The sequence below is a fragment of the Pangasianodon hypophthalmus genome, chromosome 14, assembly GCF_027358585.1.
Source record: "Pangasianodon hypophthalmus isolate fPanHyp1 chromosome 14, fPanHyp1.pri, whole genome shotgun sequence".
NCBI lineage: Eukaryota > Metazoa > Chordata > Actinopteri > Siluriformes > Pangasiidae > Pangasianodon > Pangasianodon hypophthalmus.
Genome location: NC_069723.1, coordinates 2218247 through 2232906, shown reverse-complemented (window position 1 = coordinate 2232906; position 14660 = coordinate 2218247). Strand labels below are relative to the sequence as shown.

Sequence of the window (14660 nt, the reverse complement as noted above, 5' to 3'; positions counted from 1 at the left end):
ATATTCTTAAATTGGAGCACCTGAAAAATCCAGCTGATTACCCACCCCTCCACACACAACACGCACTTGAGGAATCATTGTGTTCCTTGCAGAATGTGGAACAGCACCTTCGTGGATACATTATAATAATTATTTTTATTAATTCTTTCAGTAAGACCAACATCAAAATCTGTCAACACTTATCAACGCCTATCAACACCTCTCAGGTCCAGTGATGCTCAGTGGTGCTCTTTTCCATCGTGGGGTGCCAATACCTTGTGCAAAGCAACAGATGCCCAACGGTCAGTAACTGTATACCTACAAAGTGACCCATATGGTAGATGTACCTAATAAACTGGTATTCCCTGAGCATAAACAGCCATTGTTTAGTGACGGACAGTTCCACCTGTTCCTCATTTGCCTTGCCTCAGAGATATGCAAACTCATGCTAACCTCTAATTTCCCTTTTTCGAATTTTTCCAGACTTGTCTGCTTGCTCTCTTGATCCTCGGCTACTGTTAAGCTTGCCTGTACTTCCTTGCTCGGATTAATAAGTATAATAAATGAACCATTTCTCTCATTTTTTTCCCCCTTTGATTTAATCAATAACTCTGTAGTTAGCAAACATTCTTAGCGCTAACAACTCCTTGAGCCACAGAATAGAGCGAGGGTGACGAAATCCGTAATAAACTGACTATAAAACATTACTGCACCAAATAAAGACATGGTTCCTGTACGTTATGGTGTATTTATGAAGAGATACGCACATATAGAATTGGTCTAAAATATATTTATACATAGTTTTCTCCTGTTTTCTTCTGTTTTTGGAATGATTTAGATAAACCTATGGTCTCCAGGACCCCAAAAGCAATATGAAGGTTAAGTATGATGACTTGAGCTGGCACTCATCCCAAAAATCTCACTGAAATAATAAGGTGGAAAAATTTGTGATAAGTACATAATTACACAAGCCAAAGAAAGATTTGGCTAATTTATTATTCATGAATAAATGGATACATATAAATGTTTATAGCTGATGCTTGCCTTAAATCTCTGTAAAAAAAAAATATCTGCATGTGATATTTCTTCTTTTATTATTATATTATAAAAGTCAAACCTGTTCTCTCGCCATAAAACACAAAAATGTGTGTCTTTGTACAATACCAGTAAAGGTTTATGAGATGTTTGTTCTCCTTGTTCTGCTTCAGTTGTAAGGTTTCTGTGGATGTAAAGGGCGTGTCTGGTTAAAGAATTTGAGACAATATATGCTCATTGGCTTACATTTCACACAGGAGCCTCAGGGCACGCAGATCACCAAGACGCTGGAGTACACAATGTGACAAAGAGTTTGGTAAACATAATTGCATGCAAGCAGTCTCTTGTCTCACCTCCTAAACACATCCATCATAAATAAAAAAAAAGAGCTTACTTTTTTGTACAAAGCACCCGTTTTTTCTCATTGTTCAGTTCAATGTGAATCCAAGTGCTAACACAATGGTAATTCTTAAAAAAAAAAAAAAACAACATGGTGACATGCTTCAAAAACATACAATCTATAACAGGCTTTTTGGAGAATATCTAGACACAGAGGCATGTCGACTTTTCACATTTGATCTACATACATACGATTTACACAGTAAAATCACAGAAAGCTGATTTCACATGAAACATTAGAACAGTATTGTCAAGTGAGGTTAATCCCAGTAAGCTGCAGTAAACAAAGATATACATACACACACGTATACACACACATTGCCTTGATCCGGTTGCCATATCCCCTGTTCTGTCCTCATTTAACCGTTAGTTTGTGTTTATCCTGTCATTTTCACAGATAGGCAACAGCACTACGAGCTGACGGATGTCTGGACGGCTGGATAAAGCTCTGCTGTCTGGACGGCTGGATAAAGCTCTGCTGTCTGGACGGCTGGATGAAGCTCTGCTGTCTGGATATCTGAGCAATGGATGGTTGAGTGGACGTCTGGAGAAAGGACGGCTCTCTGGAGGAGAAACTGTAGGTGGCTGCAGGTCTGGGCTGATACGCCACTGGTTGTGGTTGAGGCTGGTATGCCACGTATGGAACATCCCTGTTGTAAGTGTAGCGAGACTGGTCGGCTCGTTTCTCTTTAGACCCGGCACAACACGCAAAAATGCATCCACCGGCAAAAAGCAGTGCTGAGGAAACCCATCCGATGTAGAGCGCCTCACCAAGCTCCCTTCGCTGGGCATCAATCAGGAGGGGGTTGTAGAAATCTCGTATAATCACATTGCCGGTCCAGGAGACAGGAATAATGGAGCAGATGCAGGCAAGGATAATGAGGGATCCAGCCACAATGAGAACCACACGTTTGGCGCGGTCGTTTCCTTGTATGCATGCAGTGCATTTCATCCCTATGATGGCCACAAACAGGCCAATGGCAGCCAGTGCCACTGAGCAGCACATGAGGCCTCGGGCAGCCTGGAGATCAGGTGTGAGTGCCAGCAGCGAATCGTAAACCTTGCACTGCATGCGAATGTTGGCCTGTCGATAACAGTTCATCCAGAGGCCCTCGAAGCGCGTCTCCATCACAATGATGTTCTCACCAATAAATGCTGTCACGCGCCACATGGGCATCCCTGTGCTGGCCGAGACACCTATTAGGCCCAACAGAGTCAGGATTAGTGCTGCCAGCTCCATCGGCTGGCCTGCCATCTCAGCTCGCTCTGCTCGTGCTCCAGTGGAGGGATGCTTGGCACAACTTTCAGTCTCAATGGTAAAAAATGTAGATCATTCTTGGAACTGGAAAAGGAACAAAACGGCCGTTTCTTCTCTCTCTCTCTCTCTCTCTCTCTCTCTCGCTCTCTCTCTCTCTCTCGCTGTCTCTCTCTCTGGGATCTGTATTCAGGTGGAGAAGCAGTCCCAGTGGATGAGTTGTGTGCACTTGCTCCCTCCCCCCTCGTCTCCGTAACGAAGTAAAGGATGGGCGGGATCTCCAGGTGGTTGCTGTGAAATCATATCCTTCTATGCAGAGCTCATTTGCACCTGACGGAGAAGGAGGGGCAGGAAGCAGCCAGCCAAAACCACCACTGGTGCCTGGGGATCCTGACAACAAACACATACAGACTCAGAGAGTCACATAGAGGTCCTTGTTTCTATTACGCCTTATACTCTGAAGGTGTAGTTAAATATTAACGCATGGATTATGCGCTTCAATAATATTTTACATAAATTAAGCAAAAGGGAGATTGTTTTTGTCTACAGTTCATGTCCAGAGGTTTGACTCTAGAAGTCTATGGATCCTATTTTATTAAAAAAAAAAAAAAAAACATTACTAAACAATAAGAGAAATCCTTGTATGACATTGATGGCCTAAATTTTTCAAATTCCATATTTTTCTGTCTCACACATTATTACCTGTACCTGACTGAGTGTTGATAGTTGTTTGCCTCTTAATGACTATTACTTAATCAGAGAGTATATTTGTCTATGCCCTGTCATTCCCATAGTTTTTAATGACTTATTTAATAAAAAAAAATACAACCATTGGCAGTGGACTTGTAGCCAACTGCCCCCTTAAACACTGAAATTCTGGTTACTCGTTAATCCCGGCTTCACTGGAAGACCTGCTGCGTTTTCACTTGAAGTCCCCATGGAACCGCTTGAGAGACGTGATGTGATTCTGTATGCTGACGTATTTCCTTTAACAGGAAGTCAGAGTGACAGCATGTTGACTTGCTTGGCTGATTTAGCTTTCGAGATATGCCACTCTCCCCGTCACAAAACCACCAACTCGCACCCTCTTCCAAACGAATAAACTTCAACTATTTTTTTGCTCCATCAAGGGATGGTTTGAAAAGGGAATGGTGTGGGGGAAGACAGACAGTCAAAAACGTCCCCTGGGGGCGGGACTAGTGCTACAGGACTTGAGTCCGGTTCGTTTGATGGTTTTCGGTCTCGATCTTGAGTTGGACTCGCTTATTTGGACTTGATTGTGACTTGGCCTCGACCCAATTAAAACCATTTCCTGACCCGACCTTGGCTAATCCTGGTGTTGGACTTGATAATGGTGGTCTTGACTACAGCCCTAGGATATATAATGTATTTTCTAGAGAGAATTGAACTTGATGAAAACAAACCTAGTATAGTATATCATTTTATTTTTCCAGAAGTGACAAAGTATAGAATTAAAATAATAATATCTCCAAAACTAGATATATCTAGATATATTGGTGTCTATAACACTAAAGGATATCATCTCAGATAACTCATTTTTAGCACTAAATTAACAAATCCTCCTGCTAACAGACATGCTAATGAGGCACTTGTATTAAATGAATTTTTTATTGTAAAAATGTACTTTTAGTATATAATTTTCGCAACAGGGTTGTATTTTCAGTTGATCTTGTCAGTCATTATCACAATATATTGAAGACGAATTTGCTTTTCTTCTTCCCGTGATCTTCAGAAAATTTGGAGGAGGCGACTTATTGTTAAACATTTGACTTGTGACTTGTGGAATATTCCAAATATTTCACAGTGGTGAATATGTTCAGGTAACACAGGTGAGTGAATATTGTGGAACTAAAATGGACGTTTTTCATAACTTATGGCACCCCAATCATGGAATCTCCCTCTTACTAACACACTTGATGTTGGTTTTTCCTTTAATTTGTCACACATGTATTTATATATATATAGGTTAATTTTAAGGTTAAAACATTCGATTTTGATTTTTAAAAAAAGCGTCTCTTTGTAACAGACTCAAACTTTTGTAAAGTAAATCTATAATCCACGTTCATTACATACACTGATAAGTCCATGAGACTGAGTGAAATCAGTAATCTTCATATCTGACCACTCAGTCACATCCACATTAATGCCTCCTATTCACATCTGTTGTGACATTGTGCATACTGTTTATGCATTTCAGACTCCGTCTGGTGCCGTGGTTAGATATCCGCAGGTAAATTTGAGTTGCAGGTGTGTCTACAGGTCTGAGATGGCCGCAAACAATCACACTCCTTTTCAGCGAAGCCACACAAACAGGTTCAGCCAGAAGTGGTGAGCTTTTGCTGGAATTATTCTTACAGCATGGTATCAGTCTAAAGTCAACTTAAACACCTGAAGCCATTGTGTATGACCAACAAAGTCACTTGATTAATTTTGACTCTGGATTTAGTGTTTGTGATGTAAAAATAATAAAAAAAAAAACTGCATAGTTTACATACACTGTTCTTTATGTAACTGTGTCTAATTTTATTTTCAACAGATGGTTGAACAAACAAAACATACTTATTCAAAGATTAAAATGTATTACAGCACTTTGACAAGAGCTTACAAGAGCATGTTTTCTCTATAGTGTGTGTGTTCTCAGCGTTCACAGTATGTCGCATGACTAGTCTTCCCAGATGGCGTCTTGTTTAATTCGTACAGATCGCGTTAAATATTCTCGACCAAAACAATCACAGAGTGCTCTTTGCTACAGTTGGGTCCATAAGGCAAAGTCAAGTCCACTACTAAAAATATTTTCACTTAAAAAATATGTATATATTTATATAGGTTAATGTCAAGGTTAAAACATCTGATTTTGATTTAAAAAAAAAAAAGCGGTTCTTTGTAACAGACTCAAACTTTTGTAAAGTAAATCTACAATCCACATTCATTATATACACTGGTAAGTCCAGGACAAAAGCTGGATACTGTTAAATTGAAAGCAAGAAGTTATAACTGCTATAGAAATTTCAGGCCTACTTTTCGACTCAGAGTTCTTTAATATGCAGATGGTACGTAGGTAACAGATGGGGGTTGGTAGCCGTACGCTGGTTGGTAGTTGTAGGCTGGCTGATAGGAATATCCGGGATTATAGGAGTTATTGTATGGAGTGTACTGGGCTCGGTACAACACAGAGTTAATGTCGTCTTTCTCCTCTACTCTCGGTGCGTGGCGGCACAGCAGTATAACCCCGGCTATGAAACATATTGCTGCACTGACCCAGCCGATGTAGAGCGCCTCACCAAGCTCCCTACGCTGTGCGTCAATCAGCAGGGGGTTGTAAAAATCCCGGATGATGACGTGAGCTGTCCAGGAGACGGGAATGAGGGTGGCTATACATCCTCCCAGGAACAGACATCCACCGCACACCAGGACGATGTGTTTGACACGCGGCCGTGAGTCCACAAGCCGAGTACACCTCATCCCGATGGTCGAGATGATACAGGCGAGCGTCGTCAAAGCCACGGCGGTGCACATGAGGCCTCGGGAAGCCTGGAGCTCGGCAGGCAGGAAGAGCAGCGAGTCGTACACTTTGCACTGCATGCGGATGTTGGCCTGGCGGTAGCAGTTCATCCACAGGCCCTCCCAGCGTATCTCCATGACGATGATGTTCTCCTGGATAAACGCCGTCACCTTCCACATGGGGAGACCGGTGACAGCCGCGACACCGATCAGCCCGACGAATCCGATCACAAGAGCGACGACTTCACAGTGCATCGCCTCTTTACGTTTCTTCTTTTCCTTCACAAGCTGCTCTTCATATGCTGATTTGGCTGCTTCATCGTAGCCTGTGTAAGCGCTGTCCCCGTACGCCTTGTCAGCATACGAGCGGTCAGCATAGGATTTGTCCGCGTACGATTTGGCCGCGTACGACCCGGCCGTGTAGGACATGGTGGCTGATACGTGGGACAGAACAGTCACCAAACGTCAAGTCTCCTTCTTTTTCTCTGTCTGCGTCTCAAGTGAAAACCAGACAAGTCAAACAAGAGAATTTACATCATGCCCAAAGGATGCTATGTGCTCGAACAGGTTTATCTGCAGGAAGGAGGAGGGAACTGGCAATTCTTGATGTTTGAGCAATGCTTGAGGAGAGACATTAATTTAAGGCACAATGCAACTGAAACTTTAGGCACATACAATTATTATTTATTCAATTTTATTCTTAATCAAATCCAGGCCGCGGAGGTGAGAGCGCAGGATCCTTAGCTGCTAGACCACCAGGGACTGTTCTGAAAATATAAGTATGAAAATTAAAAAAAAAAGTTATATATTAACCTTTTTTTTGCTTGATTTGTTTTCTTTCTTTTGCCATAATAATAACCAAGTGGGTAAAAAGGCATCTTTTACCCTCCCTTTAACCATGAAGTAGGTGTACACATTTCTCAGAGGTAAAGAAAATGACTACTTCACCAAAATATGACCTACTTTACACATTATATGAGATATTAGCTATTTTCTTTGTACTTTTTTTTTTTTTTTTTTTTTTAAAAGCACTTTTTATGGTAATGCAGTAGCATGTTTGATTCATCATTTACGTTAAATGGTAAAGCAAGCACTGTGTATGTAAACCATGATCAGATATGATAAATAAGAAATAAAACACTCCGAGGTGTGCTGTTAATGAAGAATGATAAAATAATGAAGAATGAAGTGGATTGTTTTCCTACAAAGGCATGTCCCGAAGTGTTTTCTTCCTCTTATAAGCGCAGCAATTTGTCCACAATTACAATTACAATTTGGAAAACTTGCTGACTGTTACAAAGCACTGACACTGGAGACTCCTTCCATGAATGTTAAATAAACGTCTATAAACAACAACGCCACCATATCAACGAATATAGTTTTTTCGTTCTTAAATAACATGTTCCTTTGAATCTGTTTATTATTAGGTTTCGATTCTATTCAACGCGGTGGAATAAACAGCATTAACTACTGAACGACAATATCAACACGCTGACAAAAACAGCATTTTTTTAAAATCTATAACAGGAAAATAATCTATTCAACCCAAGTATGCTTGGACATACTCAATGCTTTTAGGCCACATTTTTAAGTTTTTGATTGATTTCAATATACTAGTTATACATATATACTTACTAGAAATGTAACACAATGCCACTATCTGTATTCAGATTTAAACTGAAGTGGGAGTGGCCTTAACTAGAAGGCTTTTATATTAATAAATATTAAAGAGCAGGTTTATATTAATGAGTTCGTTCTATTGCCGCATTTGAGTCAGTCAGAGCTTGGAATTGTGGCATTTTTGACCTCCATGCATTCGAGCATGCATAGAAAGTGGGTTAAAAAAGACATGGATGCTTCTATGTTCATTTTTTTTTAGCAACACACCAGCTAACTGATGAGTGATGTATATTTTCTTCCTCTAAACAGGAGTTTAGAGGTCAGTGTTTAACAAGCTATATGTGTTTAACATGCTATACTACACTTTGTATTGTATATACAGTATAATTCATTTATAGGTGCTACTTGGTTTATGGTGATGCTGTGGGCAGCCATGTTGGTTTGATGTCACTTGCTGAACTCAGAGTTGAGGAGGCCATCCTGAGTTCACGAGTAGGTGTTCCAAATTTTCCGAGTTTCCTAGTCAGATGTCAGAAATTACGGTTTCCTTATTTACGCATAATTACGTTGTTGTTTCTATAGTAACAAGCTACATAGGGACTTGTGTGGCAGACACAGCAGATAAGCCTAGTAATAAACCCATTAAAAATGTGTGTTATTTTTAATAAAAAAAAAAGTATACTCATTGTTTTGGTGAAGTTTTCCATGAGAAGACGTTTGTTTGGCGTTTATGGAAGGAGTCTCCAGTGTCGGGACTTTGTAACAGTCAGACGTAAAGCTGTAGCGTTAGGTTTTTCAACATGGGAAGGTTTTCAGGACAGAGAGCTTTGTGTTTTATAGTTTCTCAGTAACATGACAAACTGCATTTCTTTCTGTCTTATCAACTTAATTAGAAAGAAAGTGAAAGGACAACTGCTGTAACGTAAGTGAGAACAGGAGCTAACTTTCTTTCAGACATTCCACCACATTAAATATACGTATAAATGGATGAAAAATGTAACGTGTTGTTCTTTAATGAAATAGAAAAATGACATGCAAGCATTGGAAATTTGTTGTGGTGGAAGAGGAATAACACACTTCAGGACGTGCTGGTGCTGGAGACATTTGGGATGCCGTGCCAGCAGGATTGTTTATCCTCATTCTGATCCTCACTAGGAGGAAATTTAGGATTTTGGGAAAAAATTGTGGATTATAAATTCAATGTAACAGTTGTGTTGCTGTCAAATCCTAAGAGATGAACTAGGATACGACAACCAGTGTGTGTTGACAGAAACCCACAAACCCGTCCAACCTGTCTGACTACAGCAACGTCACTGGGTGCCTGAGTTTCATATGTAAACACACACACACACACACACACACACACACACAAAGCTCTCTTCCTCATCTGCTGCAAAAACCCCTACTCCCAATCCAAAAAACAAAATGTTTGTGTGTGTGTTAGAGTGTTATATATAATGTGTGCCTTAGTATGTTTTGTGTGTGTGTGTGTGTGTGTGTGTGTGTGTGTGTGTTAGTGGTTTTTATAGACTTATTTCTGTATGTGTTAATGTGTAGTGTTGTGTATGTTAGGAGTGTGTTAGTGTGTATTAGTGTTTTATAGAACTTTAGTCTGTGTGTGTTACTGTGTATTACTGTGTGTATTAGAGTGTGCTAATGTGTATTCCTGTGTCTGTTAGAATGTGTTAGTGTGTATTAGTGTTTTATAGAGTATTAGTGTGTGTGTGTTACTATGTCTGACCGTGTGTATGTTAGTGAGTTATTGTGCATTGTGTGTGTGTGTGTGTGTGTGTGTGTTATCAATCATTGTCAGAAAACTTTACAGCTTTACCTCTGACTGTTACAAAGTGCTGACACTGGAGACTCCTTCCATAAATGTTAAATAAATGCCTCCTTACCGAAACCTTCACCATGTCAATGATTACACACGTTTGTTACTGTAGAAATGATAAGGTGTTGGAACGATCGCATTAATATAATGTGATTTTGCAGCTGCACTACTGTCAGAGCTGCTGATATAGAAAATTAATCAACACCTTCTGACCAGCTGAGAATCAAGAATTTAATAGACTTGTGGTAAAGTGTGTATTAATGCTTTGAAAGACTGTGTGTGCTAGGGCAAGCTCATGTTTTACTCAGGCTTCTCAGTCTAACTAGATATTAGCAGCACACACACACGCGCACACACACACACACACACACACACAGACACACACATGGTTTTAATGTCAAATGTCAAACACCACCACCTTCTGGATCACTCCACACCTGCATGTTGTTTGCGTGTGAATTCTGTAAAGTCAAATTGCTTTCATTGTTAAAATATTCAAAATTATAGTTTATGGAACTACTTTACTGGCCACTTTATGACTTTAATAACTCTTAATAACTCAAAAACACGTCACATAAATAACATAAACTTGGACCTAATTTGTTCTGTTCAGGAATGAAAAGTTCTCTCACAAAATAATATTGTACAAATTTACATAATGAGCCTAATATTTGAAAAGCTGGATCATTTTCATAAATGTATTTAGGTTCATAGATTTTATTTCATAGACTTTGTTCATAGACTTTATTTCACAGCTTCCTGGCAGTCACTAGATTTGGCAAATTTTTAGACGAATTCAGTAATTTTTTTTCCAAAAAGTCCCTAACGACAAATCCAGTAACTTTTTGAGCAGACGTCTGAGCTGTTATTATGGTAAAGTACATGCAGAAGCCCACTTCATTCCAGTTGAAAGGATCTGTAACATCTTGTTTGAAATACCGGTAGCTAGTCTTACTAAATCGCACCATCTACTGTTGGGCATAGGAAATGCATTTATTTATTTAAGTCTGATGAGGCATAAAACTTATTCCCACCATTGTATTCATTTCACCCATGAATGGATAAAAAATGTGATGTGACTATCTTTAAATAATAAAAAAAAATGCTTGTGAATTGCTGCCATAACAGTGGAATAAAACACTCTGTATCATGCTGTTGTAGAAAAATAATCAGTGACAGGGTGGTGTGATGAAGCAGAGTGACTGTTACAACCCCGATTATGATTATTTTCCTATAGCAGCACAACATGGAGTATAATAGTGTATAAACAATCAACTAAAAGAGCAACAAATGCTAAATGAATAGTAGTTTAATCGTAAACCAGCTTAGAACTACACTAACTAAAACAGTTTAGTTGCATTGTCTTGTTGGGAGAAATGTAATGTTGAATGTTTGAAGATTTTTGTTTATTGATAAGCACCAATCCAGGAGTTTCCGCTCTCAGATCTAGTTTGGGCTTTACAAGTCTCTAACTTGCCTGAGCTCTAACTCTGTGAGTATCTTGTAATGCCTTATGGACTGGTAAACGCCCCCCTGCAATCCGGATATTCATTAGTCATGTGTTCCACAGTATTCCGGACAAGCATGTGTACACTGATGACTATTATCACTATCAGCTTTCATCCACGGTCCAAGAACGGGAAAACTGACTTTCTTTCAAGACTACATGAGGGAACTTGCTAATGATGGAAGGAAGCTCCATTGTGGAATCCTGCATTCTAGCTCCCATCATCAGGGAGTTTGTGCCATATGACATGCACAAGAAACAGATTCAATAAATAAACCATCCAGAGGGTAAAGTGTATGTTCCACTACAAGTGCGAAATAGGTTTCTAGTGTGTTTTAACATTATTGTTGTTGTCATTGAATATCTAGGCATTTTCACACTATTCAAATACTATAGCACAAAAATACTGATGGCCCATTGGACATTGGACATTGCTCATGTCTTGAGTATAAACTCTTGTAGCACATGAGCTACAAATAAATCACCTCGATCTCTCCCTGCAGGAAAGTCATGCCTTTACCTGTACCACAAAGGCCCTGGTCAGATATAGCAGTGGACTTCATCATGGATCATCATGCTACCCTCCCTCCAATGGCTTCACAACCATTCCCCCACCTACACAATGCAAACTCTCCTGGACTCAAGATGATGTAGAGGTCATCTGGAATATCTGATAGACTGCTAAGGTTATAGTCCAAAAACAAGAAGCTGGGTTCCAGCTAAACACATTCTGGACCCTGATTTAATCAAGGAATTCCACTGCACACATCCAGATCCTGTCCTGCTTCCTGTAGTGGGGGTCGACCCCCAAGATGTCTGCAGAGTTAGAAAGCCTGGGGATTGATGAACATAAAAAGTTTCCAAAAAGTTAATGGCTACTATTTGTCAATGCTCAGTCTTTTTAAATAATTTTACAAATTTTGTAAATAATTTTACTATTTTTTCCCCCAACATCAATATTCTGGGCTACTCTGTCTACATTCAATTTGATTTAAGTCCATTTCATTTCATGCGGAAGTTTAAGGAGGAGTGAACATCTGTAAATCTACACATGCCATTTTTTAGAATTGCGAAATTTCAACACAGAATTGCTTCTCAGTATAAATTTGCTCAAATCCTTTGCAAACAGTAGTTTCTGTTGAGAAATGCTCAAGTGCACGTCCTCAGTCTGAACTTCCTCTTCAGTTTCTGAGAAAATTATAGATAAGTTGTTTGAATTAAGTGTGAACGTTGTGGGCACAAGAGTCTGTTAAATACAGGATGTGTCTAGTGTCTGGTTTTTAAGGTTATTGCAGAATGAACTTAAAAACAGAAGACAAAACAACTGGTGTAGCTAAACACTTAATGTATAACACATAATGTATAAATTAAATGAATAAAAAAATGTCCATTTCATTTCCAGGTTGTAACACTAGAGATACACAGTTACACTCTAGCAATAGCAATAGTTATATTTTGATGCCTACTGCTAGTCAAAAGCCTTACAAGATTTGTGATTATCTGGTGAGGGTGGTCTTTTTATCAGTCTTTCCAATGGTCCCTTGATCAGTTTACCCATCATAAGTTCTGCAACTCAGGAAGGCACAGGTCCCAGGTATGATGATGAGCTCCGATAAATGATGCAATCATGGTTTTTAATGTCCTGTTTATTCTTTCAGTTAGGTTTGTCTGTGGGTGGTAACTTGTGGTGAGCTTTTGAATTATTCCCCAAGATTTGCATATGTCAGAAAGGATAACGGAGATGAATTGTGGTCCTCTGGTCTTCAAATATATAACACCCCACAGTGTGAAGAATTCTTTTCTGAGGAGTTTCACAATTCAAGGTGTCTTGCTACTCTCAAGGGGAACATTTCAACCCATCTGGTGAAATCATTCATCATAACCTACAGGCATGTGTTCTGTTTTTTACTAGTAGGGAGAGGCCCCATCAAATCAATCCCCAGAGTATGTCCTGGTTCTGTGACTTTGTGCTCTGTAGAAGACCACTGGGTTTGGAGTTGTCTGGTTTATATTTCTGGCAGATGGTACAGCATTTGACATACCCTCAGACATCTCTGTGGACGTTGAGCCACCAGGTCACCTCCAGCATCCTCAGCAGTGTCCTTAACTTCCCTAGATGTTCCCCCTAGAGGATTGTCATGAACGTAATGCAGAAAGCCCTTATTAATGATTGTGGTACCACAAACTGATATTTCTCTTCTTTATTCCTCAGGGGAACTTTAAAATGCAGCACCCCCTGGAAGTCCTCAAAAGTGATCTGTTGGTCTTGGACTTTACAGGGTTTGTTTTCAGACTGCAGGTGAGTTATGGTAATGTCATTGAGTTGAGCTTGTGAAATTTCTGCCTAGATATTTTGTACATCTGATGAAATATTGGGGGCTTGATGGTTAGACAGTGTATGGTGTCTATCTTCAGGAGCTCGTAGGCTCTGGATAAGGCATCGGAGCCTAGGTTAAGACATCCCTTCTGATGCAGGACCTTGAAGGAAAACTGTTGCAATCTTAGTGTCCAGCGGGTCAGATGCGAGGTGGTCTTGGGACAATTGAAAGCCCAGGCCAGAGCAGCATGATCCGTAAATACTTCCACTCAGTCCCTTCCAGGTAGTTTGTCATTTTTCCATAGTCCATACCACCTCTAAACACTCCTATTTGGATGTAGAATAATTTAGCTCAGCTCCCCGCAATGTCCTAGAAGTGTACACTATCACCTTCTCTACTTCTGTAGAATGCTGATTAAGGATGGCTCCCAATCAAACTTGGAAGGGTTGCGAGAGTTTGGGCTTTCTGAGTCTTTTTGAGAGCATCCTTGCTGGCTTGGCATTCAGGTGTCCATCCCCATTTAACATTCTTTCTTTTTGTTTTTAGTTAGTTTAAGGGAGCTTTGAGGTCCGCAACATGGGGAATGCATTTGTGATACCACCCAGCCAACCCGAGGAAGCATTGCAGCACTCTTAGGTCTGTTGTAGGAGGGAAATCGGTGATATCTTGGGTTTTTTCTGGGTCGATCTCTACCCCCATCCCAGAGACAATGTGCACTAAAAACTTCAGCTGTGCTTTGACGAAGTCACATTTCTTCACGTTTAGCATTAGGTTAGCTTGTGTGAGGTGTAAGACAGCGTTTAGGTGTTCCAAGTGGTGTTCGCTGGAATGAGAGTATATAATGATTCCATCTAGATGGACGAAGCATACTTTTCCCCTCAGATCACCCAGGACTTTCACCATGAGCCTCCAGAATGTGGCTGCAGCATTTCGGAGACCATAAGGCAAAGACTTGAATTGATATAGTCCCCTTGAAGTAATAAATGCTGTCTTTTCCTTACTCTTCTTATCCATTTCCACCTGCCAGTACCCAGATTGCAAATCAAATATGCTGAACCAGGAGACGCCTTCCATTGATTTGAGGATGTCTTGTATGAAGGACACGAGATAAGCATCTGGGATGGTTTTGCTGTTCAACCTCCTGTAGTCCACATTGAACCTGTGTGTTCCATCAGGTTTTGGCATGAGGACCAC

General features: G+C 40.1%; 2 protein-coding genes across 2 annotated transcripts; both read right to left on the bottom strand.

Annotated features, from left to right (window-relative positions):
* Positions 1-1056: 1056 nt before the first annotated feature.
* Positions 1057-3186, bottom strand: cldn8.1 (claudin 8.1). The gene has a single exon (XM_026943310.3). The coding sequence runs from the start codon at positions 2666-2668 to the stop codon at positions 1805-1807; it is 864 nt and encodes a 287-aa protein (XP_026799111.1). The 5' UTR covers positions 2669-3186; the 3' UTR covers positions 1057-1804.
* Positions 3187-5188: 2002 nt separating this feature from the next.
* On the bottom strand, positions 5189-6709 carry cldn8.2 (claudin 8.2). The gene has a single exon (XM_026943330.3). It carries the CDS (start codon positions 6617-6619, stop codon positions 5726-5728), a length of 894 nt encoding a protein of 297 aa, XP_026799131.1. The 5' UTR covers positions 6620-6709; the 3' UTR covers positions 5189-5725.
* Positions 6710-14660: the final 7951 nt, after the last annotated feature.

Excerpts from the sequence above, each read along its gene's own strand:
- cldn8.1 (XM_026943310.3), bottom strand. The coding sequence starts at position 2,668 with ATGGCAGGCCAGCCGATGGAGCTGGCAGCACTAATCCTGACTCTGTTG.
- cldn8.2 (XM_026943330.3), bottom strand. The coding sequence starts at position 6,619 with ATGTCCTACACGGCCGGGTCGTACGCGGCCAAATCGTACGCGGACAAA.